The 27,461-nt window shown below is 36.3% G+C and overlaps 1 protein-coding gene across 3 annotated transcripts; it reads left to right on the top strand.

Annotated features, from left to right (window-relative positions):
* The first annotated feature begins 368 nt into the window (after window positions 1–368).
* Window positions 369–21,509, top strand: LOC129261295 (uncharacterized). Of its 3 annotated transcripts, none has more exons than XM_064099195.1 (8): window positions 369–2,730; window positions 11,559–11,622; window positions 12,932–13,047; window positions 14,673–14,765; window positions 15,514–15,576; window positions 17,970–18,059; window positions 18,658–18,941; window positions 19,306–21,509. In XM_064099195.1, the coding sequence occupies exons 1-8, from the start codon at window positions 2,656–2,658 to the stop codon at window positions 19,478–19,480; spliced, it is 960 nt and encodes a 319-aa protein (XP_063955265.1). In that variant the 5' UTR covers window positions 369–2,655; the 3' UTR covers window positions 19,481–21,509. The 3 variants fall into 3 exon arrangements, with proteins under 3 accessions (XP_063955265.1, XP_063955268.1, XP_054755330.2); XM_064099198.1 differs by having other exon boundaries at window positions 18,658–18,958; XM_054899355.2 differs by lacking the exon at window positions 19,306–21,509 and having other exon boundaries at window positions 18,658–19,028.
* The last annotated feature ends 5,952 nt before the right edge of the window (window positions 21,510–27,461 follow it).

Raw genomic sequence — 27,461 nt, 5'->3', positions numbered from 1 at the left:
ATCGAGGGTAGAGATGTTGGTCAGTTATCAACCACCCCTTGATGAGTGGTCAGGAATCCTACACAACAAAAGCGCTCTGAATGACTGTTACCTAACCCTCAACAACCGAAGGTCCACATGATCCATCCAGAGTCTTGGTGGTCAAATAAAGGCCAACCCTTTCGTTAGTACTTTTTAAGTCAAGCAGTAAGCAATTGATGACAGGAAAGCACGAATAAGAAACTCTTCCAAAACGCTAACTACTCCTTGTAAAGACATGAAACATGCATTCCCAAAGTCTCCTTGTAGCGATGATTACAAAGTATTTAGAGCAGAGACTCCCATTCATTTCATAATGTTGGTCAGGCATTAAGCAACTCAATGAAACGCATGGAAACTTCACCACCAAAGTCTACCAACAAACCGGCAAGAAATATCTAGGAAGAAAAGCTCCTTCAACAGTATTGGTCAGACCTTAGCCGTTCCTCATGTTCCTGAGACTTCTCACCATGCCCAACACAAGAGGCCGCCGTTAAGAATGTTAAAGACCACAAACAACGGAAGTGTCCATGAAACTTTGTGGTTACAACTGCCAACCATAGAAATCGGGCAAGCCACGTTGGCAACAAAGTACAAAGACCAGAAGATCCCTGAAGAATGTCGTTCAAACACTTGTGACTCCTCAGGCATGTCATAGCGTTCATCCCGAAATCGCATTAATGGAAACAAATCTTCAGCAACCGAATATCCTTTCAACTCCCTGAAATGCCCGGAAATATTCATCATCAAAGCCCCTCAAGAAAGATGACAATGCAGCACGGAGGACAGAGACTTTCTTTAGCGTCTTGTTCAGAGTGTCACCGCACTAACGCCAAGAAAGTAACATAAATACCCAACGTTTATCAGTAGTGGCTAAGGTATAGCATTAGCTTAATAACTGAAGCATCCAACTGCATGTGTCATGAAATCAAATAAAATGAAGCAGGCTGCTCATGAGAACTACATTTATTGGACATTTGTATTATTAAAGTACTGGGAAAATGACGACTGATTGTATCACTGGTAATCGAAGAATGAGATTCAGGGCCTGGGAACGATTTTTTTTTTACAGGGGGTGCTGCTGTTAATTTGATAAAAAAAGTTTCACTACAGAATAAATATCAGTTTGGTCCTGATAATTTTGACAAGCAAAAAAACAAAAACAAAAAGACACACTTTCACTACAAAATAAAGGTAATTTTTGTTATATTTATCAATTTTGCCACACCTACCGGAATTCCAGGGGTGCTGCCTATGGAAAATAACACACGCAGCACCTCCCAGCAAAATCTTGGTTTATTTAATTTCTATATCCATTTTTCAACATAGTAATCAGAAATACATAAATACAAAATCAATTACATAAATAAATACAAAGATGAGTGTGATGAGATGAGAATGAGTTGAGAGTAAATGAATATCAAAACAAATGTCAATTGACAAGATATTCTTGGATCAGAGAGAAAAACGTAAAAACAGTCTGATCATTTTTGGTAAGCAAATAGGGAACATAGTGGGTCCAGGATTTCACTAAGGGAGGGGGGTGTTCTTATCGTTGGCTTTTTTGACAATTGATAAAAAAGTTCTCTTAAAAAAAAACATAATTGTCATCCCCCAAAAAGTCCGGAATATTTCCCGGTGTCTCTTTTCAACCGAACCCCCCAAAAATATTGACTGAAAAGTCATTTAAAAAAAGAGTTAAAAAAAGTAAAATCATGCTAGAATTATGCCGAAGTGTATCAAAGGATACCTTGTATCATGTTGCATGATGCTAGATGCCAAAAGGGGTAGAATTATGCTGACTCGCAACTATGAAAGTAAAAAGAGTTCTCTGAGAAAAGAGGTGTCAACAATGTCTGAAAATCATTCCTTCGAACTTGGACTTCAACCTACGAGGAAATAGATTCCTCTTTCAATACGATATCCAACGCAATTATTTAGCATGAGGTGGGGTGGTTATTGTTGAAATAATTATTAGATTTTAATAGAACATTGTTGGATGGGGTTGCACCCCCAAACCCCCTTACATAGAATACTCAAATACCAGACAGACTTTGTTATGATCTACCCCCCAGATTTGAATAAATTGAAGATTGACGAATGGCGTCACGGTTTATTTTATCGTCTGTATGGTGTTTCGAGACACTTCAATAAATTATATTTCTTTAACTCCATTGTATCTAGGCAAGGTGAATATTAATGACTATTGCACTTTCATTTATTGCAGACCCGTTAACGCTTAAATAATTCTAACGTTCTATTGAACTCTCTTTATGATATATACCGGTATTATGCCATTGCTCACTGGTGTTCACTCTGGAAAGAGCGTCGCTCGTTCCCTAGGTAACCAGATAGCAAGGTTTTCTTCAACTCCAATTCAAAGTCACTCTGGTGTTTTCCGTACGTCAAAAACAGAATATAAATTTCTGATTCATCTACGGATTATCTTGAAAAACTGTCTTCTTTTCTTTTTTTTTGTTTAATGAGCGAGACACCGAAACGTTCTACTCGTAATTACAACATTTAATCCTACAGCATTACAAATTAACAACATTTTTTATAAGGACGAAGCCGGGATTAATTCGTGGAGTGAGTAATTTCTCGCTACCTATATTGCTCCAAATTTTGGTAGGAGAGATGGCGGTCATGCGACGATGTTGCTGTTTCGATAATACACGGTCTGGTTCAATAGCATGTGGGATATTTTCAATGGTGAGAAAACTTTTTATTTAATTTTTTTGCTTATCTATTTATTAATTCATTTATCATAATGTTTACATTAACACACTTCAGTCATGATTACATTCTTACAATCCAACATTTCATTCGAGAACCCTTGCTTCTCGACAATTGATTATTAAAGATTAATTCTTTTTATTGGTGATTTTAATGAGAAAATAGGCCTATTTCATTTGCTTCAAGCATATTCTAATGATATATTTTCGTTTATAGTCGTATTTCATTCGAGACCCCTTGCTTTTCGTCACTTGATTATTTAAGGAATGATTTCAGAGGGGGTTTATACAATAACAAACATAAATAAACAGTTTGGATCACGATTTGATCCTTACCATAAACATTGTCATAAAATGTAATTACCATTATCAAAATAAAGAAAATTCAACAATTTTTAGGTACACTGCAAGAAAAAAAAAATCGACTTTCCATCATCAAAAGGTGTCGCCCCAATCCACTTTGGGAGCATCCGCATGTAAAGGTGCAACTTTGCATTTTTCTGGTATTGTGCACCTTACATGCCTTAAGGTCTTTAATGGTGAACAAATCACACCTTTCGGACCAAGGAGGTGCAAAGTTGCACCTGTAGAAATTTGTAAAATTGCTAAAGGTGCAAAGCTATAACCTGCTTAGAGATTTACTGGGTAAAGAAGTTAAGAGATCATTTAATGTTTCTTATATCAAGCACATAAAAATCATTTGCCATATATCATATATTTACATGGGTTATCATTTTTTTTCCATGTGTGTTGCCTTCTCTAATTTAATGCACCTATACGCATTGAGAATTTAAAAGAGTTTAATTTTGCATCCATCACACTTAACTCTTTCAGTCTAGGAACATTAACATCTTGAATCATAAATGGTGAAAAGTTGTAAAGTGATACGCTTTAGGAAAAGGCCACATATCCACCCTTTATAATGAAAATACGGTGCAGACGATACAAAAAGGGTATACATTCTCAAATGTTTTTTTTATGTGGGGTACGATAGCATCCCAAAATGAGTTGCTATTGTGACTGTGTTTAAAGATGAATCCAGGCATCAACATTAGTATTTATCATTTATTATATTTGTTTAATATTCAATTATCGTTTCTGTCTAGAAAAGTCGGGGATGATTGTAAATGCCACCCCTTCGAAAAGTGTGTGTGTGTGGGGGATATATCCCCCAATCCAACATGCTTTCCATATAATTTTCAAGTTTCAAAATTATTGAGGGGGGGGGGCAAATCGGTATGTTTGTCCCCAATATTTTCATAGGGTCGGTCACCTCCAGCCCCCAGGATCGACGCCCTGGACCTTCTTTTTTTAGGACTTGAATGAATGAATGAATCTTTATTTCGTTTCGATTCCGATATTAAACAACATCAACAGTAAATCATTGCGATACAAGTAAATAGCAAAGAAAAAAAGTAAATAATTACACAATAATATACGTAATACATGCACTACTTTTTATGGAACAAACACCCATGAGACAAGATGGGAATAAAACGTGGTGACCTACTAAGAAGCTTAGCTTGTGGGCCATAGGCCACAAGCTAAAAGGTGTTTCTCGGAAAAAAACCCACACATAATATATCCGCTTTGGCATAATGTGTGTGTGTGGGTGTATGTATGGGGAGGGAGTTATAATATCGGGATATATCTTCCCATTCCCCGGGATTAACGTCAGTGATGGTGGCTCCGTGGTTCAACGCCTGCATTATAAATGGGAGGTAATAGGTCCGATCTATGGCGGGGTAATACCAAAGCATGCAGGTACCACAGTTTCCGCGTGCAGGAGTAAAGCAATTTCATAATCGAAGTGGCTACAGTTGATTAATAAAACATTATGGTACTTGTTTCGTCACCACTTGGTGCTTCGAAGTTCAATTCAATTTAATATAAATATAGTGACATCAACTGGTATAGATATGATAACGAAAATGAAAATCCATTTCAACTTGTTCGAAATAGAAATACTCCGTTTCATAAAGAGTTACAACTGTTGTAACTTTGCCATTAGGGCAACTGTAAATTGCTTATTCGTCTACTGTCAACCCGTCCACTCAACACATGGTCTAATCTAATTTAGTCTAGTGCCATTCCGTCCATCAACATTTCGTCTAACAACCATTTGATCCATAAACCATTTGGTCCAATCATCACCTCGTCTAATCACCATTTCGTCTATGACCATTTTGTCTCATAACCAGTTGGTCTAATATCCATTTAATTTTCTTTCATTTTGCACAATTTAACACTTAGTCCAATTAGAACAAATGGTATATGGACTAAATGGCTATTGGACCAACTTGTTATGAAAGTAGACCATGCGGTGAGTGGACGAACTGATGGTAGACCAAATGATAGTATACGAGTTGGCAATTGGACGAATTGGAAATAAACAATGGCAACTACCATGGTAATCTTGATTTTGATTGGCTGCTGAGCCCTGTTGCCATGGTAGTTGCCATAATGGAAAAGTTACAACAGTTGTAACTCTCAGTATGAAACGGGCTCCAGTTGTGGTATCGATCTCAAAATGTGTTAGAACAGAATCCAATAAACTGACCCCCAATTGTTTGTAAGTATAAATACAAAATATGTGTCAAATGGCTCTGGGAAAAACTGTGTAATTGCTGAGAAATCAGCAAAATTAGCATGGAATTCCATAAAATTAATGTCGGGTATTTTTCCAAGCAATATTAATACCCTGTACCATGTATGCATTTTTGTGTTAGTTATCATCAGAATGATCAGTTTTCAGTTAAGCTTTCATGATTTCACAAAGATTGGTTGATTTCAATGTCCCAAACCTAGATCTATGATAATATGGTGGTAATTAACATTGATTTTAAAAGTTTGCTCATGTAATTGCCGCAATTACTTTCTTTTACTTTTATTTCCCGACCTCCCAGTTGTGAGACGGGCGATCTTCCAACTGAGACGACACACCAGTTATATTCAAAATACATTTTTACAATAGATTAAATAACGTCATTAAAATGGAAATTAAAATGCTGTATAAAACCATAGAGCTATAGCTCCATGATAAAACCCTTGAGGGTGTGTCTGGACAGCATCCACATTTCCGTTGCACAACTACATGTAGGTTAAACCAATGGATGGAATATGATAAATTTTGATTATTTAGATTTGAAATGACATGAGTTCCAAGTACGATGAGCTTCATGCAGAATTTTTTTTTTCAGATGACTCAAAGTAAAATTAAATAATAACGAGGCTCATTAGATATTTTCAATGTACCAAGGAAATTTGGTGTGGGCATCATACCTTTTCAAATTTTCACTCTCGCGATTTTTTTTTTACTATATCTTTATTTATAAACACATTGGCTGACGAAAGCAAGATGAACATAATATATTCAACCTTCTCGATCGCAATTTATGAAGCAGCCAAGATAAATATAGAGATAAAGACAGAGGGGATGGGGGAGAGCGAGAAAGAGAGAGAGAAAAAAAGACAAATACAGGGCATGAGGAGGGAGGGTGAGAGGGAGAAAAAAGTAAATTTATTCTTATTTCATGTACTATCCATCTTCAAGTATAAGGCAAAGTTTACATCCTCTTTATGTGGAAATATTATCTCTCTGGGAGATTGATTGCAAGGACTATTTTCTGTTATGAATAAACTATAATGATAATATAATGATATAATTCATATTTCGACCTTGATGCTCTAGCTGTGTTAATTATGCTCCCATGCCTCGTGAAAAGAATAATATCGCTGTCGCTTTGGTGCGTCCATGGGAACGGCCATAAACTGACCAATCGTTGCTATGCAGGTATAAACAAACAAACAAATAATAACCTCGTATTAGGGCCATGCATTGGAGAGTTGTTCATGTTGTTATGATAATCCATATCGGCCACGAACGAATTTGATATCCTTCTGGAAAAGAACCGCAGAGTCTCACAGTGTAACCCCAGTGTGTTTACATGGTGGACTAAGTGAAAATGCTATTCATCGTACTGTTAAAATGCTCAAATTTAACGGTGTGAATATATTTTCACACTGTGGACACCTCGACAGTGTGGGTGTTTTTATTAAGGATTTCATTCAAATTATTTACATAAACCCAATATAAATACCAAACAAAAAATACAAATCTTCATTTTATATCAACAAGAATATGCAAAAATATTTACCAAAAACTGAAGCAAATAAGGATAGAATGAAATGCCTTAAAATATACTTTTATATCTAAAAAACAACAACAAACAAACTAAACTGAGCCCCAAATCTTTTATGTATTTTAATAATAATTAACATTGAATGATGGAATGATTTGCAGGAAAACAATAATCAACATATTATCATTGCATCCCTCATCCCATTTTACATCAAGCTTCAACACACCTTTACATAATTATACACACATACACACACCACCCAAACACCCACACGCTCATGCACATACGTAAACAAACATAAAATATACAAATATGCATATGAATGTTTAATTTTCGCTAAATAGGATACAGAAAGGAAAAAAAAACCCTGCAAATCAGATTGATACAAGAGAAGGGGAAATTGAAAAGAACTAGTAAAAAAACCCCACAATCATCAACATTCACACCAGGATTCACACTCGCACCACATTTGACACATCCTACCTGTTCACATTCAACTCTCTATTCACCTTCAGTTCATCCCATTTCTGTAAATTTGATTTGATTTGAATTTATTTTTCTTCTACATAACAATATAATATAACATAAATGTAACAAACATACATTGACAATAAATCAGGTATAAATCATTTAGCATAAAATTAATAGCAGAAGATGGATTGCCATAGTAAGCAAAAAAATGCTTGAAAATTATGACAAACCGAAACATATTTTAACCATATAATCATATTATGAGCAGAATGGACAATAACAAATTATTAAAGTATCAATTAAGTATAATATAAAAAGAGAAAAACAAAATCTAACAAGCCAAAACTTGCTATAATATATATAATCAAGTAAAAAAAAAAAAAAATAATAATAATAATGATAATGACAAATGAAGATGATGAAGATGATGATGATGATGATGATGATAGTGGTGACGGTGGTGGTGGAAATAATGTTAATGATGATGGAAACGGAATATTAGAACATGATTATGACACAAGAAAGTTTATTTTACATATTCCGATAGTAACATGACCTTAACTTTAGCTTTGAATGAGTGTAGGGAGCAAGAGGATTTAATTGAGTCTGGGAGAGGATTCCAAAGATCAGGACCATGATGTCTTACGGATCTCTGGGCAATACGTAGTTTTGGATTGACTAAATGTAAATTAGAGGAATTACGGGTGGGGTAATCATGAATGGTTTTATTCAAAGTATAAAAATTTTGAAATGAATTTGGTAGCATCCCATTTAAATACTTGAAAATGAACAATAAACTTTGTAGTGTATTAATGTCAAATACTGTCAGAGTTTTTAATTGGTAAAATAATGGTTTGGAGTGAGATAAATATTGTGAACCGGTACAAATGCGAAGCGCTTTCTTTTGCAATAAGTGAATAGAATTTATTTTTGTTTTGTTTGTTGTGGCCCATACTAAATTGCTATACGTTATATACGGTAAAATCAATGAATTATAAAGCAACGCAAGTGTTTTGCAAGGAATACATTTCTTTAATTTATATAGTATACCAACATTCCTAGAAATAGAAGTTATTATATGGCGTATATGTTCGTTCCAATTTAAATTTTCGTCAATGACGACACCCAAAAACTTCGTTTGATGCTTTCTATCAAGAGGAACATTATCTATAAATATGTTGTAATGTACGTCATTTATATGAGATTGTATGTGTTTAAAATACATGAAATTAGTTTTGTTGATATTGAGAGACAATTTATTACATTTAAACCATAATGATAATTTCAGTAACTCATTATTTAGTGTGTCAACTAGAGTGTTAAGGTTGTAATGTGAGTAAAATATGTTAGTATCATCTGCAAATAATATAAACGATAGAAGAGAAGTTGTATTAGTTAAGTCATTGATATATAATAAAAAAAGTAATGGGCCTAATATCGATCCTTGTGGGACACCGCATCGGATTGGTAGAAAAGTTGAAGAAACATCATTTAATACAACATATTGTTTTCTATTGGTTAAATAGCTTTGAAACCATGAAAGAGCAACACCACGAATTCCATAAGAGTAAAGTTTTTGAAGTAAAATTTGGTGGTCAATGGTATCAAAGGCCTTTGATAGATCCATAAATACCCCTATTACATATTCTTTATTGGCTATAGAATCTGTTATTTTATCATATAATCTAATCAGCGCAAGGTCAGTTGAATGACTTTTTCTGAAACCATATTGATTTGAATTTAATAAATTATGTGTATCCAAAAACTTGTATAGCCTCTTGTAAATAATCTTTTCAATGATTTTAGATATACTAGGGAGAATCGATATAGGTCTATAATTACTTATTTCATGTAAACTTAACTTTACACACTGTGAACACAATGTGGCACACACTGTGGGACACTGTTGGGTTTTTTCAGTAGAATAATTGAGGTTAAATGACACCAATGTTTCATATAAGTGTCTGAATATCAATCTGTAATGTTACGTTAAGTGGTAGGATTGGTTTTTCAATTTTGATCTGTGGATTAATAATGGAGGAGAGTAAATGTTAAATGTTCCCTACTCTTTTTTAACAAAGAAGCAGGTTCTTTAACGTGGCAATGGCGTGATGCTCCCTTTAAGCCTCCTCCGAAAGTTAAAAAAAAAAAATTGAATACATAATGGAGCACAACCCCCAAGATAAGGTGTTTTGTCACAGTTTCTAGTGAGAAAATAATAATAATGCCATATTTTACTCAGGAGAGCCACTTCAGTTCTGAAAAAAATGTTCTCCCAGCTGGCCCTGCTTAACATGATGTTATTATTATCCCGGCTTTAGTAAGGCTACCTTGATCGGGCGCTCGAGCATTCGAGAAATTTCTTCTACTGGGTACCCATTCACCTCACCTGGGTCGAGTGCAGCACGATGTGGGTAAATTTCTTCGGAAACACGCCATGGCTTGGATTCGAACCCACGTCCCCCCGATTGAAAGACAAGAGTCGTAACCACAAGACCACTATCGCCATTTGTTTTATCTGTGTAGGTCCAGGAGCAGGGCTTATAAAATTAGGCTAAGCAGAAATTAATAGTTGTAGCCCAACGTAATCGTTGGCCTCGTTGGACGACCCCATCTACTTAGTATCGGAAGAGTGCACCTACTCCGTCACCTTCATCGATAATAATCATAATACTGTAATTAGAAAGCTATAATCGACGCGAAAGACAGAGCATTTGGATGCTCTGTAATTGCTTCATGGCATTGAGTTGAGTGCAACTATACGTTTCCATGGACATGTAGAGTGGTTCATCGTACAAATTAAATAAAACGGAAATTAACTGATTAAAGGCGTGTATCACAGTCATGAAAGTGAAGAAAAAAAAAACCCAACAAGAATACATCTGTGAACGAAAACCATATATACAATATAGAATGTCAATTTGAAATATGTAAGCTCATATGATAGTATTGACTCAATCGAAGCTTTATTTATATACAAAATGCTATTTTTCATTAACTGGAATTCGATTGTGCTATTAAAAAAAAGGTTGTACGAAAAGGATTCAATATCTTGGATCTATCTCCATGCTCTCCGGCTATAAAAGTGAAAAATCCCGATCAATTCCAAGAAATGGAAGAAATCTTTATTCGGTATCACAAAACATGCTAAACACAATTTGTAAAAAAAAAATCATCTATGGATTTCATAAAGGGAGAGGTCTATCTTTATGATTAATGAGTTTGTGGTAGCCATCAGATAACTGGCGTAATACGGATCAAAGTGGTCTCATGTCATGGAAACATCTAAAAATGTGACTTAATTCAACATTCCACTTTAGTAAGCTTGGGTCCATTGCAGGAAGACATTCCTTAAAGAATAAGTAAATTACTGCCCCTGCATGAAATTTCAGTATAGCTTCAATCTTGCGCCCTGAACTCATCGATTTCGTTGGATATCCCGAAATGCATCATTCTGCTCTCTCGAACACGTAGTCTTACCAATTATACACGGCCAAAACTTTGGGAGGTTTCGCTTAAATAATTATGATAATTATACAAATGTTTCTAGGCGCTGCATGCACACTATTATCCCGGGATTAGCACGACTATCCTGATCGGGCGCTCGAGCATTCAAGGAATTCCTTTTACAACGCCTGGGTGGAGAGTGGCAAATGTAGATAAACGCCTTACCAAAGGACGCGAGGTCTGCGGTGGGTTTTGAACCCCAGACCTTGTGGTTCAAAGTCCGGAGACTTATCACTGAGCCACGAAACCTCTACACCTCAGCACCTCTACAAACTGTGCACGCTGTCTGCAAATGAGGAATAAAAATCAAAGGAGACCCACTTATTGTGTTGTATTTTATTTTATTTTACTTATTTTTGCCATGGGGGGTCTATATTCACAACAAGTATAATGGTCTAGTGGTTATGACTCTCGTCATTCAATCTGAGGGACATGGGTTCGATCCAAGTCATGGCCTGTTTTCATTCAGCAATAAATTTATCCGCATTGTGCTGCACTCAACCCAGGTGAGGTGAATGGGTACCTGGTAGGAGTTATGTCCAAACCAGGGTAATAATGCTGCATCATTGTAGAGCGGTTAGAGACTTCTGTTAACGTAAGTGTCAAGCGCTATGCAATCAAGTATAATTGTATTTGATATTTTCCTACAATAATAAGTAATATTTTTCATTAATTTCTTTGTTAGATATACACCGTTGTGTACCTTGGATGGTGGATAAAACAGTATCTTAGTATCAGGCTAATCCAAGGTAAATTACTCATTCACATTCAGACTATGTATGTTTATTTTGTTATTTCAACCCTTAATACCACCTCAATTACCATAATAGTTCCATGACATTTCCTCCGGCGACAATTGCTCCGCTCTAAATTCCACTGACACTAATCGAATGACCAACTTCAATCCTCGGTACCCTCGCCTAAACCTAACCCTTAACCTACCATAATATCATATTGCAACCCATACCCTATATATATATATATATCGTAGAAAAAATTAAGCCCGGAAAAATTGTCGCCAGAGCAAATGTCGCGTCACCGCCAGACTACCGATCACTTCTCGGCAGAACCTCAGGCTTCGTAAATTCTTTTGTTCCTGTTTCAATTCGTACATTATTTTAATAGCCATACTTAAAATGATATTCCCCTTCCTGCCTTTATCTGAATTTCTCTTATCTTTGTTTGTTGATTTGTATAATGTTTGGGTCTATGTGTCGAGTAATCTTTGTATGTATCATATGGCATTAAAACAGGGGCGGATCCAGGACTTTTCACAAGGAAAAATTTGACAAGCAAAAAAAAAAAAAAAAAAGGTTTTCAACCAAAAAAGGACATTCAAAGAAAAAAAAAATCTTCACTTTCAAGGGGGGGGGGGGTACACTTCTCTTTTAACGCCATTTTACATTACGAATTTTAATTGTGCCTCTCAAAAGGGGGGCACGGGCCGGCATTGACAAATTAATGTATTTTTTTAAATTTTTTTTTATTTCAGTTACATTCTTACCACGGTTATCATCAATATAAAAGAAAAAGACTCTTTCCAAGACACCGGAAACACTTAAAAGTACTCCAAAAGTTCAAGCGTGCACAAATTTCCACACTTTATTCTCTTGCGTGTGCATGTTGTTATATACTGTCATTGTGCCATCGAGTACTTTTTCTGTAGCTCCAAGATTGTGTGTGTGGTAGCACACACGAGCTCTATCCATTTTTTTTTATATAGATGGTTATGATAAAGTTTGATTTCAAATGGTATTATCCGGTTTACATTTTTAAGCTCACTTGAAGTTAAATTGATTTTTGTCAATGTTTTAGGCCTTTTCAGCATGTTTATTGTATCGTGATATTTTCACCCCGGACTGAGAAACCATGGGATGTGAGGTGGGTTTAAATATTTTTTTTTCATAACCATAATAATATGACAGAAACTGCAATATTCAAAATGCACATTTCTCCGGTCTAATCTCCGATTTGCTCTCGTCCTCTCATTATCTCCAATACATGTTATAAATGTGTAATGTGTAAGTTTACTATTGACTCTTTTGATCTTCCCAACAGCTTTCAACCCATTTGGATTAAATTATGGCGCCATCTACGCCGGATACATCATCAATTTTCTTATCCTCTCTCTCCTCTTCGTCGCCTGCATACTTCTCCTGATCGGAGTTACCAAGGTAAATTGTGATAAAAAAAACACATCTATTATTTTCGTTTATTATATGATTTTCAACACAATTTGTTTTTGTCGTTTTGAATGCTTAATACTTTGCTCTAGCGTAGCGGAGAGGGGTGGGGGTCGCCAACTGCCAAATTAAGGCGTTAATTATTGTCGTTTATTTATTGAAAGTTTACAATTAATAATGGTTGACTACTTTCTCATTTGTAAGTGACGAGTACTATTTACGTAATTGCAAAATTAGGATGGTCACTTTCAGGCTTGATGAAACCTACCTGCTAACCTACGTGATAATTAGTACTAGTACTCATCAAATGATTGTGAAATTATGCATGGCTATACAAGGAATGCTCCGTTGCATATTCTGAAGGTATATCACCCTGGGGAAGGGGGGGGGGGGGTCACTATCATTAGGAGTTAGACATTGTGTTCGTTCAATTAACAGGTAATTCATACTTTGATATCTCAGAGTACCCTATAATCGCGTATTTTTGTCATGTTTTTCCTACCGTAATTATTGACTCGAACATTTACTTTTCATGATAGGGTTAAAAATAAAACACATTTTCCTGATATTTGCAATTTTTTTTATAAACTTTTCACTCCAGCCTTGATAATCAGCATTTCAGGTGCTTTTTGCGTACGAGCATGGACATGGTGTATGTCTTGAGATGGCAGTGTACTGGGGCTTATATGAGAAACTACATCTTTACCACCCATACCCCCCACCCACCCAAAACAATGGTACACACACACACCCACCCTCACACACACACACACCCTCACACACACACACACACACACACACACACACACACACACACACACACTTTTAAATGTGAATTTTTGATACTTCTTAATTTCTGCTTGCAAGACATTCTGTTTCCTAGGCAACGAAAATCGCTGTATTAAATGATAAAAAAACATTTGAATAAATATGGTTGAAATCAAATGGGAGGGGGGGGGGGTGGCGGTGGTTGAAAATGGTTCAGGACATAACGTGTAATCCCAGAAACAGAAAATTTAAAATGTAAAACTGAAATGAATTGCTGGAAAAAGATATAAGAAAAAACAAAATAAATAATACATTTTCTTTCCATCCTGGACTGAGAGAAAAAAAGCTTAATGATAATTTCAAGTTTTCCATTTTGTTATGAAGATGCTGCACGTACAAAATGTAGAAGGAAGTATATGTTATAAAGCAATCATGTCATAATCGCATTTTGGTTACTTATTTTAAGTGGAGTTTGTATTTTTTAAATTTTTATGTAAAAGAGGGAGAGGCCTGGGGGATTGTCACTCTTCCTTTTTGGATCAGATTTCAGAGGATGCAAAGTTCGACCATGTTACCTGCATGGACGACCGTTTTTGTAGACGAGAACCGCATTTTTGGTCACATATTGCTCCCTAAGAATAGATAGATAAGTAAATTAAAATAATAATTAAATTAGTAATAGAAATAATAAAACTAGTCGAATGATAAATAGAAATGATAAATATGAAAATGAATAAAAGAATATAAAAAATGAAAAATATGAATAAAAAAATGAACCAAGCTTCTGATGTATTTTTCTAACGAACAGGAACATTCTCATACTTTTATTTTTATTTCATTTTACGCAGGATAATAAGGTACTGCTACTACCCTACATAATTCTCCTCGGACTACTTCTCTTCTTTCAACTAATTAGCTGGATCATCTGGCTCGCTGTACTGGTAATACCACATTCCTATACAAAATGCAAAAGGGGAGGGGGGGGTACGAGTTAAGACTATGACCAGCGATAAAAGTACAATATTGATAAAGGGAAACTCTATAAAAGCTGCAAAGAACGGCAATGTAAGTTTCATTCGACATTAGGGAGACAATTATGTTTATATCGTCAAACAGAGGGCTGGTGATGACGTTAAGAGGAACCGAATCTACGTTAGGGGGAATTAGAGAAATGGGAGAGGGGAAAACAGATCCCCTTACAGTTAGTTTTAAGTAGTAATGATAATTATACTTTTTATTGTGTTGATTACTCTTATTATCATTATGATTAATACGTAAATTATTATTATAAGCATGATGCCGGACATGGTGGCTCAGTGGAAGAGCGTTTACCCCGTGAACGGGAGGTCGTGGGTTCAATCCCTGGCCAAAGACTTATCAAAGGGACCGTCTGCATTCTTGCTGGGCGCTCAGCATTTAGGTGCATGGGAGAAGGGTGAAAATATCATATTATGTTATGCAGGGCCCGCTGGTAGAGCAGTTTCCTAACTAAAGTGGTTGCTTTATTATTATTATTATCATTATGATAATCATAACGATTGATATTATAGTTGTAATCATCAACAAATGCGGGAGAAACACAACATGCAGACAGCTTAGAATGTAATATATAAATACCCATTTAGATTACAATTTTTCATATATTGATTCTTTCCATTAATCAATATTTCACCCTTTTTAATATTCCAGGGATTCTTTGCCATCCTTCTCATCATCGACTTCGTTGTCTGGCTCGGATTCCTGTCTATGAACGTAAGTTCCGTGGTTTTCATATATTAGCAATAATAATGATGATGATAATTACCCTTGCTTATTATAGCGCTTAACACTTACTTTACCATAAGCTGATAAGTCTCTTATCGCTCTACAGTAGTGCAGCATAATTACCACGGTTTCAAGGAATACTTTCTTTCTAGTGTCAATAAAAACTTATGTCAACATGGTCAATGAATTCCTTCTAATGTCAATTAATCATTCATAATCATTATACTGACATCGATTGAAATCATTTTTAGAATATCATATTTGTTAACAGAGCCTCTGAGGCTACATGTCTTCTGTTTTTTTCATAACTCATTCCCACGACATTCTAACTTATTCCCCCGACTTATAACCCATTCCCACGACATGCTAACTTGTTCCCCGACCTATAGCTTATTCCCATTACTTGTTCCCTCAACAGGGCCCCTTGCTCGAGCAGTTCTTGTAACTGAAAAGGCTACCCTGTTAACATAAAACGACAAATAAAATAAAAAACAAACAAACTTATAACTCGTTCCCTCGACATAATAACCTGTTCCCCTAATTAAAACTCGCTCTCACGACTTACTTACTTGTTCTCCGACCTATAAATCGTTTTCACGACTTACTTGTTCCCCGACTTATAACTCATTCCCATGACTTACTAACTTGTTCCCTCGAATTAAAATTCATTCCCATGACTTACTAACTTGTTCCCTCGACTTAAAAACTCATTCCCACGACTTACTTGTTCCCTGACTTATAACTCGTTCTCACGACATACTAACTTGTTCCCCCTCTAAATCGCTTTTGCGACTTACTTGTTCCCCGACTTATAACTCATTCCCTCGACATACTAACTTGTTCCTTCGACTTATAACCCATTCCTCGACATACTTACTTGTTCCCCGACTTATAACCCATTCCCACGACTTACTTACTTGTTCCCCGACTTATAACCCATTCCCACGACATACTAACTTGTTCTTTCGACTTATAACCCATTCCCACGACTTACTCATTCCCCAACTTTAAATTCGTTCTCACGACATACTAACTTGTTCCCCGACCTATACAACATTTTCATGACTTACTTGTTCCCCGACTTATAACTCATTCCCACGACATACTAACTTGTTCCTTCGACTTATAACTCGTTCCCTCGATATACCAATTTTTCCCTTCTACTTATAACTCATTTCCACGACATACTAACTTGTTTCTTCGACTTTATATAACTCGTTCCCTCGACAAATGATAGGATACATAAAATTAGAAAAAAAATTGATAAGCAGTGAGAACAGAGGAGAGTTATGTACATTTGAATTCAGAGATGATTAGTGCTGTGGAGACCCTTTCATTGACAATGTAACCAAGATCTGTGATGCCACACTTGTACACCCCTCTTGTTCACTGAAAATAAAACCTTCAACATCTATCTTTGCTCGTTCCAGATGATTGATAGTACAAACTCGTTTTACGTGATTATGTTGGGAAAACTTCTATTACAATGTCATGTCCTCCAATGAAAAGAACATCTAATCTACGGATGGACTTGGTAAAAGTAAAATTTTAAGTAAAATCTGCATGCCATAAAGTAGAAATGGGAGTTGTACAAGTGTGACATCACACTTCTTGGTCGCATATGATATCATGCAATAACATAAGAAAAACAGAAAGTGGGGCATGACATCATCAGCCCACCTATTGCATATTCATGACGGTTTGCGTGGTTAACTGTTTTCTTTTAAATTCAATAACGTCCTTTTTTCCTATCAGATTTTATACAATTTTTTTTCCAGATGTATATTTTTTAACCTCGGAGTACCCCTTTAACCTAAACCCGAATTCAGAATAAGGGCCAACGAGTTTTTACAAAAAGTAGAAAATTTGGAACACTAGTCTGCAGGCACAGACCCTGATTGAAACTTTGACCAACAAGTGTGTCTCCACGCAAAGACTAGCACATACAAACTTGCTATTTCAGAGGGCCTTCAGTACACAAGAATGAGTAGTCTGCACATTCAGACCCTTACCTCGAGTGAAGGGTTTGCACAGCAGACTAACTTAGTCGTGGTCTAAGTATGGATAGCTAGTTGTAACATACATTTCTAATAGTGCAGGTTCAATTTACCAGCTATCTGCCACTCGAATCATTCAAATGTGTCTGGGGATGAAAGCTTTTATCAGTTTTCTCTCCCATTACATAATGATAAAGGAGCACATAATAACAAGGTTTTGACATTTTTGGCTTCCCATAATTTTAGCACAGAGTTAGACCATGGTCTAAGTAAAACCTGACTTCATTCATGTCAGAATACTGTTCAATGCTTTTAATTTCATTTATAGATCGTAAAAGTACAAATTGGAAAGACGTATAAAGGAACATTTTTTTTTGTTCTTAGATTGTCTGCTTGCTGTGTGTTATCTCACAGTACCAAGAACTGCATGAAGGACGTGGCAAGGTGGCAGACATCCAAGCCGCTCGAGCATCGGTAAATCTCTCCTTCATAATATAGTTTTCTGATAGGGGGTTTCCCGCTTTTTAATTTTTGTATGTGTGATGGTGTGTGTGAGAGAGGGGGGGGGGGGGAAGATGAATGAAAGAGATGAAAGAGAGAGGAGAGAAAGAGTGAGACAAACGGAGAACAAAGAAAGGAGAGGGGGAGAGAGAGAACAATCAAGTGGGTGGGATGGGTGCTGGGTACACACATACACACCAGTTTTTTTTTCTTCAAATACAGCTTTTTCATGAAAAGCTATAGTTTTAACAAAACTCTACATCAATTACATGATGCCCAGATACCGTTCGAATATTTTGAATAAATATGGAACTTACACATTTTGGAAAGAGAGAGAAAGAGAAAAAAATATCCAAAAATGCTGAACAAAGTAACCTAAAAAAACAGTCTTTGAACACGTTCTGCTTGAAATTTCATCCCTGACGTGTATGGAAGATAAATAAACCTGATGCTATCTCCACCACCCTCTACCCTTCTTCGTCTCCATTCAGTATTCCCCCCCCTCTCCTTTTCCCTTTCCCACTCTGAGAAATAATCAAATACCTATTTATTTAATTCTTCAAATGTCCAGCGGGTCGTGGTGATACAACCGGGAGGGGTACAAGCAGGGGTAGTCACCACCACCACATATGCAGGCAACACCACAGTCGTCACCGCCGCTCCCGGACAGCAGGCATACCCGCCACCGCAGCAGGGGTACCCTCCACCACAACAAGGGTACCCTCAGCTACCGCCTCAGCAGCAAGGGGGTTACCCTCCAGCGGGCCAGATGCCCGGCCAACCAGCGGATCCGGCACCAGGTTACTCCCAGCAAGACCCAGCCCAACAGCAACAAAACCAGTCCTACCCAACAAAGTAAAGATATTCATATGGTGGCTCTGAAGTACGGTCGATCACACACGACAAAAGTTCGCGACTTTGCAATTTTCGTTGCAACGTTTGCAATTGTAAGTTATGGCAAACTGTGCAATTCCAGTCGAAAAAGTATAAAATCGCAAAGTTTGCAACGAGAGTTAGGAATTTCATGACTAAATTTGCAACCTTTGCAATTTTCGTTGCAAATTTTACATTTTGTTAGTCGCGAAGTTCGCGATTGTCGCTGCAAACTTTGCAATTTCAGTCGTGAAATTCGCGATTTTAAAGTCGCAAAGTTTGCAACGAAAATCGCGAACTTCACGACTGAAGTCGTGTGTCATGTGTGTGATCGACCATACTTCAGAGCCATCATAGATTCCCGCATACATGGTACAGTAACGGAAGACACAACATTAGTTCTGAAACTCAGAAAAGTCATTATAATATCTTACTACAAAACCGCCAATATCTTTGCGACGAAATGTGGGAAATTTTATTGTCTTGTATGTTATTCACAGCGATGTTCGCGGGTAGTCTAACTCTTTAGCCGTCCTAAGTAGTATACAAAGTCGTTGGTCATGTTTCTGGAACCTCTCGATATCTGAAGGTGCCACCTTTTTCAAAGTCCTCACAGAACTTGAGAATCATACCATCTTGGTTTGACGACCAGACGTTGAGCTAAACATAAAGCAACTTACAACATTGAGCCCAACTTGACCCCATGACCCCGGGCCCATGACCCGTATTCTGAACTAGGGTTTAAGATATTCCTCTGGTCTAAAGTTGTGGTATTGGATAAAATGGTCCCGTCTTTTCGGGAATATAAAGTGCCCTTTTCTCGAATGATCGGGTAAACCAGACCAGACGTTTCGGGAATTTAGGGGGCCCTCTTCTAAACTATTTGGATATACGTGATTGCCCGACCCGACGCGATAACCTGGTGGGTGTTTCATAAAGCTGTTCGTAAAGTTACGAACGACTTTACGCACGACTGGAACATGTTCTTAGGTCATAACTCAATTACATAGGGATATCACATGGCACAAGAAAGGATCACCAGTCGTGCGTAAAGTAATTCGTATCTTACAAACAGCTCTATATGAAACACCCACCTGGGGAGTGTTTCATCAACATTTTCATCCGACAAGTTGTCAGATCTGACATCTTTCTCTGATGTTGATTGGCTGAGAGGTACTGTTACTATGGTAACTGTCGGATAAAATGTGACTTGTCGGATAAAACGTCCGACAAGTCCTTTCATGAAATGCTCCCCAGATGTGATAGTACAATACGGTAATTTCAAGTCTTAACTACCCCCAAATTCTTTCAGTTATGATTATGTGTTTGTTCTCATTGTTATTGGAAATTATGTGAAGTAATGATTGAAACATGTGTTAATTTGTGACAGGCTAAAATTGTGAATTATGCAAAGTGTATTTTGTTGAAATGTCAAATATCTATTAATTGTCCACTATTGTTATGAATGCAAAAGTTGTGTCCTATTGTTCTAGTCTATGCAGTCATGAAACCTAAATCATTAAGAAGCACTTATGTATAAATCGAGGTACCTAGGCATGTAAACTCGGGACAGGGGCGGTTCCAGCAGAGAGAGAGAGAGGGGGGGGGGGGGGGGGGGTAACGGTTGCTACCCTAATGTGCCCCCTAAGCAGTAATGATGAAACTGGCCCTCAGTTTTTTTTTAAGTGAAAACTTATTTCTTGAAAATTGTTTTACAAAATTGAAAGAAAAAGGTGATTTATTTTCTGAAGTGATGAATTTTCCCCCTTGACACCCCCAAGAAATAAAATCCTGTGCCCCAAAATCTGACATTCTTGATCCGCACCCGACTCACCGACCCAGATGTTAAACCTTTATTAAACACTTGACATTGTAGTTACCGCACGAATATGTGGGAATTGATTGGCACTTTCATCTTCATGAACCCTACTACATGGTTCATTATATCTGTACATATATGACTAAATATTTTGTGTTTAAAATATATGGAACACCCTAATAATGGGCGTGTATGTGCATACGAACAAAAGAGAATTATAATTGTTAATTGAGAATGGAGAAAATACCTTTTTTTTTCATTTTTAATACATTTATTTTTTATCACTTTAAATTGGGATAAAATCATAAACTATTTGTACATAAAACATGATTGCAGATTTTGAGTGTTAACCTGTTTTTTCACTGTCAATTTTTTTTCTTCTGTGCCCAGCGTTTCAAAAATTTTAACATTTTCCAGAGCCGTCTGTGCTTAAGGCATAAACATGATTCTATTATTTCCAGTAAATTTACCGTCCTTGAATTTAAAAGCTCATATTGAGTAAATACTCTTTATAATTCATGCCTTTTATATCGTCATTCCTATTTACTTGTATTGATAGTTCATTCTGCATGCTTGCTGCACCATTGTTATGGTAACACATATACATATATATTTCTCATTTTACCTCATTTTTAATCTTGGGATATTTGATATGTATATAATAGCCTACATATTTGGTATGTGGATTTACGAGTAAGCTTAGTATAAATAAAATGATGTAATTTGCACTTAAGACCGATTGGAGGTTTGTTTGAATTTTGATATGAACGCTTTGCCATTATTGGGTTGATTGATCTTTGAGAACTTCACTCTGTGTTGGTGATTGAAACGAGTGCAGAAACTGATATCAATTTTCATGATTTTGGTGTCACAAGCGCAACTTATTCGAAGAAAAAACAAAGGCGAAAAGGGGGAAAAAGATGTTGCCGTTCAGAGTACTGAAGGTATCTTAAATCAAGACTAGTATATACTTTCAGTATTAAGGAAGGACATAAATGACAGACGCGGATGCAGGGGAGGGGTTGCATGCCCACAGTTTTGAGTACTTTTTTGCTTGTCATTAATTTGTAAAGTGCCCCCCCCCCTTTCGGTAAATCCTGGATCGAAAGTAAAATTGAGTGTGGTTGCATCTTGGCCTAGTGGTTCGGGGTATAGCTTGGAAATCCTGTTGTGATGATAACGTAACCCATGGGAGGCCTATACACTTGAGGGGGTGTTCTAATTTATTGGATTTCCCGTTTGGCTCCATGACATTTGCTCCGGTGACAATTCCTCCGCTGCAAATTTCTCACATTAATGGAATGACCAACTTTAACCCTATATTTACTGGATTTAACATCCTATCCTAAACCTAACATAAAACCCTATTGCAACCCTAATCCTAAACCTATATATCTCAGACGAAATTAAGCCCGGAGCAAATTTCGGGTCACCTCTCCTTTAATTACCTGTCGCTGGTATTTTCAACATTCGATGCATACCTTATTCACTTTATGAAAGGGTACGTTAACCCCATCAAAAAAGTTGATTAAGAAATAAAAATCTAACAAGCAAAACAGTGAAACTTTCATCGAAAATCGGATGTAATGTAATAAAGTTATGAGAGTTTAAAGTTTCGCGTACTTTCATGACAAAACAGCTATATGCACATCATATCAGTTACGGAAATGAAAAACTTCTCCTGTAGATTTTCCGGTCTTTGCTTTTTGGTAATTGACGATTATCTAGACAGTTTGAACCTGTGAATCTTTACGTGCGTTAGGAAATTGAGGTTTTTAAATCCTGGTCGGTATGCGAATGAGGGGAGGACTGATGACATCACCCGCTCACTATTTCTTTTGTATTTTATCAAGATGAAATATGAAATGTTCAATTTTTTTTCCCTTTTTCATGTGAAACAGTTTTATTCCTTCCCTGAAAAAGTGGAATTGTCAATGTTTTAACATTTTGTGGTTCGTTAAAGTGAGTCCATTTTGTCCAATTTGTAAAAAATGAATTATTGAATAATGCAAAATACAAAACAAAAGAAATGGTGAGTGATATCATCAACTCTCTCATTTGCATATCAGTCAGTCGTGCACATAGCTTATTTGTAAAAAAATAGCAAAATTAAATGGTCATAAACCTTTTTTTTTTATTGTACATCCAATCTTGATGAAATTTTCAGTGTTATGCTTGACTTTCTCTATTGATTAAAATCAATTTTTCCTGGGGTAGTGCTTCATTCAACTTTGCAAAGTATCTGATTGGCTACGTTATCATTTACTCATACTTTCATCATGGCTATTTATATATATTATATGATCATATTACAGAATCTATGATTCAACAATCTACAGTAATTTTCCATGCACCCAATACCCTAAACGGTGCTTGCGTGTCTTTCTCGGTTACCGCATTATGTTCTGTGGAATTATATCCTCGTTCCTGACATCTGGTCCGCTTTGCAATCCCTTCACTCGAGTAAAGGTTCTGAATTGCAGCACTGAATTGAAAGAGCAAGTTTTGTATAGTCTTTGCGTGGAGATACACTTATTGATCAAAGTTTCAATCAGGGTCTGTGCCTGCAGACTAGTTTCCGTCTACCTGCAGATGTTGCAAACTTTCGTTTGTTTTCTTGTTGAAGTGCAAAGTTGAGTGGAGTTAATCCTACATCATACATCGACTTGATATCTAATCTAATTCTTGTTTTCTAACATCTTTTCAGTTTTATTTCTATTCAATGAGTATCTTGTATCTTGTGCACTAACATGTAATTCACCTTCGGGCTGCAAAGATAGATTCAAAATATTCCGGGTAATAATTATGCACTCTTAAAAAGGTTGGGCAAAAAAGGCAAATTTTTTAACCATCACTGGGCAACATACTGTCCACACAACTATTGGTTAAAATCTGTCCAAATTGGGTAATAAAAACTAATTATCAGGTAATAAATTTGCTCAGTTAGATAACAATTGCCCAGAATATATATATATGCATATATTATATTTTTTACTAACATAATAATAATAATAATAATAATAGTCAGTTCCTGTACACAGTAAAAACGCTGTTTAAGATTTTATACAACGCTGTTTAGTATATGAACCTTACAGTATTTGTTTAACCGTTTAAACAATCAGGTTTAATTTATTGAAGATTAGATATTGATAATTAAACTTTGTTGCTTAAGATTTAAACACTTGTTTAAACTGTTTAAACAATTACTGTAAGGTTCATATAGTAAACAGCGTTGTATATTTTTTTTACTGTGTATAGCGCATAACACATTATGAATAACGTCTCTATGCGCCTCCAAAGGACTTGGATATTATTACCCTGGCTGTAGCTCAAGCAGCTTTCACGCGCTCGGCATTTCAAGGAATAAATTCCTGCTGGTACCCATTCACCTCACCTGGGTTAAGTGCAGCACAATGTGAATAAATTTCTTGCTGAAGGAAATTACGCCATGGATGGGATTTGAACCCACGACCCTCTCTTACCCTTTTTACACAGGATTTTCTTAACCCCGGACTATCGCTAACCCCGTACTATCCTTAACCCCGTACTATTTTTTTCCCTTTTCACACATGCCAAATTGTTATCGCTAACCCCGGATAAGGAATGCTTGCTTTTCACACACGAAACTCGCTAACCCCGGACTAGTGGTTTTTGTCGATCATTCGTAGTACTTGTACTTCACTCGTACCTTTTTACACACGCTACAATTTCCTTAACCCCGTACTATAGGTGGGGCTAAATTGCCATTTAGCCCCACCTATAGTACGGGGTTAAGCTTAGCCCACTTTCGTTTTACACTAGCGATCTTAACCCCGTACTATCGCTCTTAGCACCGCAATTGCTGGGATAACCCTGCTTTTTTGCAGGGCCAAATAATCCCGTACTAAAGGTGGGGTTAGCCCACTTTGCAAAAATGCTGTGTAAAAAGAAAGTGGGCTAAGCTTAACCCCGTACTATAGGTGGGTCTAAATGGCAATTTAGCCCCACCTATAGTACGGGGTTAAGGAAATTTTAGCGTGTGTAAAAAGGGTATCTGTTTCAAAGTCCGGAGACTAATCCACTGGGCCACAACGCTCCACATAACCCATAACCCAACACAATGAACAGGATGTTGCCAAACATTATTTTTAAAGGGGAATCCAACCCAAATGAAAACTTGTTTTTATAAGGAAATTAAAAATTAGACAAGTTGATAGGTGAAAGTTTGAACAATATTGCACAAACAACAAGAAAGTTATAAATTTTTTAATGTTGTAAATATTGGTAATCACTATACCCATGGAGACTTCAAATTGGTCGCATATGGGATGTAGTGATGTAAGGCAAGGACTACTCTTCCATGTACTCCAATACATATTATGGCTTAAATGTCAGTTTTCCAAAAAGTTTTATTTCAAATTATATTTTTCTTTCATGAGGACATAAAACAATATACTACCTGGGTTATATTTAGATAACTGCCCCAGGGAAATGGGTACTTAGGAGAAAACCACAAATCCCTGATAATAAAGTACATGGCCTATGGGAAAGTTGTCCTTGCCCCTTGTCATAATTTATTTACACAGTTGCCAATTTGAAATCTCAATTTTAAAGCAGCTATAACTTTCTTATTGCTTGTCCGATTTCTTTCAAACTTTCACCATTATGTTTAATTTATTTTTCTCCTTCCCAACACAACATTTTATGGCCAAGGCTGGATTCACCTTTAAGTGTGTAGTATTCAAGTAATTATTTTGCAATTTGAAAGTAAGGACCGGAGATGAGTTTGGCATCCAATTATTGTTGAAATTCCTTTAATTATTTTGCAATTTGAAAGTAAGGACCGGAGATGAGTTTGGCATCCAATTATTGTTGAAATTCCTTTGAAGGGCTTTTTGTTTCAGCATTATTTTAATTATGCATGAGCATTATGAGGAAAGGGGAGAAAGAAGGATAAAAATATAAACTGAAATCAAAGGAGAGAGAGAGAGTGAAATAGTAAAATACAAAAGGGAGAGCGTGATAAAGTGGGACAGAGAGAAAGAGAATGAGAGAGAGAAAGGGGGAGGGAGAGAGAAAGAGAAAGAGAGGGGAGGGAGAGAGTGCAATGGGGGAAGGGGGGGGGGGTACCATCGACTTGCCCTATAGTGACGACTGGTATATATCGATCATCGATCAGAAAGAATATTGTTAAATCCCAATTGACTATTTCCAATGTGAATGACATATGCAGAAACTAACTTAATATATTGGTATTAGAATTATGCTGTATATAAAAAAGTCAAGCAATATTTATATGATCCTGTGATGCGGGGTGCTGGGGGTGCTGATGCATCCCCAAATGGAGAAATGTAATGGCAAAATCACCTTCATTTTATAGTGAAAGCCTTTTTTCTTGGCTTGTCAAATTTCTTTGGACCGACATACGGTAACTTCCATTTTGTTGTGAACCCCCCCTTTTTTGCTTGTCAAATTTACATCAGCACCCCCAGTAAAAATCGTTCCCAAGGCACAGAATATTTACGAGGAGGGGGGGGGGGGGGTAACCCTGTTTCTTGTATCGATATAGCCACAATATCTGATCTAATAAAATACATAATATCTTAAAAAGGAACATTATTGATTGAAAAATTATTTCCAAAGGTTTAGGATTCATTAAAAAAAAGTGGATCAAGGTGTAGCAGGACTCATATTTTTTCTTGGATAGTCGGGAAATACAGTAATTCAATCATTATATTAACATACTTCATAATAGGAAGTGAGGTGTTATGAGATGAGTGTTAACAATTCCCGGATTCATTTTTTCCAGGTAAGCCTACATGTACATGTAAATTGAACGTTTACATGCAAAAGGGACTAAATTTACTTTTGCTCATTCTTCACAAATCAACGTTTTTAATTTCACTCAAATTTATGTTTCCATTTAGAAAATTCTTCTTTTAAGTTTAAGAGTCATCGTTGTAGGTAACAAAAATAAAAAAATAAAAAAAATCTTACAGATGCCTTTTATTTTTTCCAATGTTTAAATTTAGCATTTTTATGGATTTAGTCCTTTTTGTGTGAAAAGTGATTTCCAGCTGTTGCTATATCAGGCAAAGTGAACAGAACCATAAATCATTTCAACATCTAGAAGGACAAGAGGAAATGTAAGGGAAGAAAGAAGTTCTATTATTATCATGTTAAACTTTGTGTACTCCTATTACCTTTCGGGTCTTATCCACCAAAATATAAAAAAAAAATCACATAAAATAAAAGACATCTGCATGATCTTTTAAACTGTCATTTGTATTACCTATATCATGTATATCGAGTACTCTTAGGGGGTGTTGCAATAAAATATTTGTGATCAATTGCAAATATTCTGTTGCAATTTTACAACTGATAGATCAACGTTAGTTATAGCAAATCAGATTAAACTTTTTGTTTCAAGGAGCAAATTAGCAATCAATCACTAATTTGCAATTAACTGCAAAACATTTGAGTGATTTAGGGACCAAAAATAGACTTGCAATTGATCGCAAGTTTCTTGCAACACCCCATTAAACATAAAGGAGGAAAAACTTTCTGAATTGAAACATAGATTTGGGTGAAATAAGAAAGAATTGATTCATGAAGTATGGACAAAAGTGGATTTAGTCCCCTTTGCCTGAAAAGTGTTTCGGCATTAGCCCCTTTTGCATGTAAACGTAACTTTCATGTCCATT

This window comes from Lytechinus pictus, chromosome 5, assembly GCF_037042905.1.
Source record: "Lytechinus pictus isolate F3 Inbred chromosome 5, Lp3.0, whole genome shotgun sequence".
Lineage (NCBI taxonomy): Eukaryota > Metazoa > Echinodermata > Echinoidea > Temnopleuroida > Toxopneustidae > Lytechinus > Lytechinus pictus.
Note: the sequence above shows the minus strand (reverse complement) of the source record. Positions and strands in the feature narration are given on the sequence as shown.

What these genes read in the sequence shown, in the direction of transcription:
- LOC129261295 (XM_064099195.1), top strand. Translation starts at nt 2,656, where the DNA reads ATGGCGGTCATGCGACGATGTTGCTGTTTCGATAATACACGGTCTGGT. An exon ending in TAGTATCAGGCTAATCCAAG is followed by an intron (nt 11,623 to 12,931) that starts GTAAATTACTCA and finishes TCTTCCCAACAG; the next exon opens with CTTTCAACCCATTTGGATTA. An exon ending in TCATCTGGCTCGCTGTACTG is followed by an intron (nt 14,766 to 15,513) that starts GTAATACCACAT and finishes TTAATATTCCAG; the next exon opens with GGATTCTTTGCCATCCTTCT.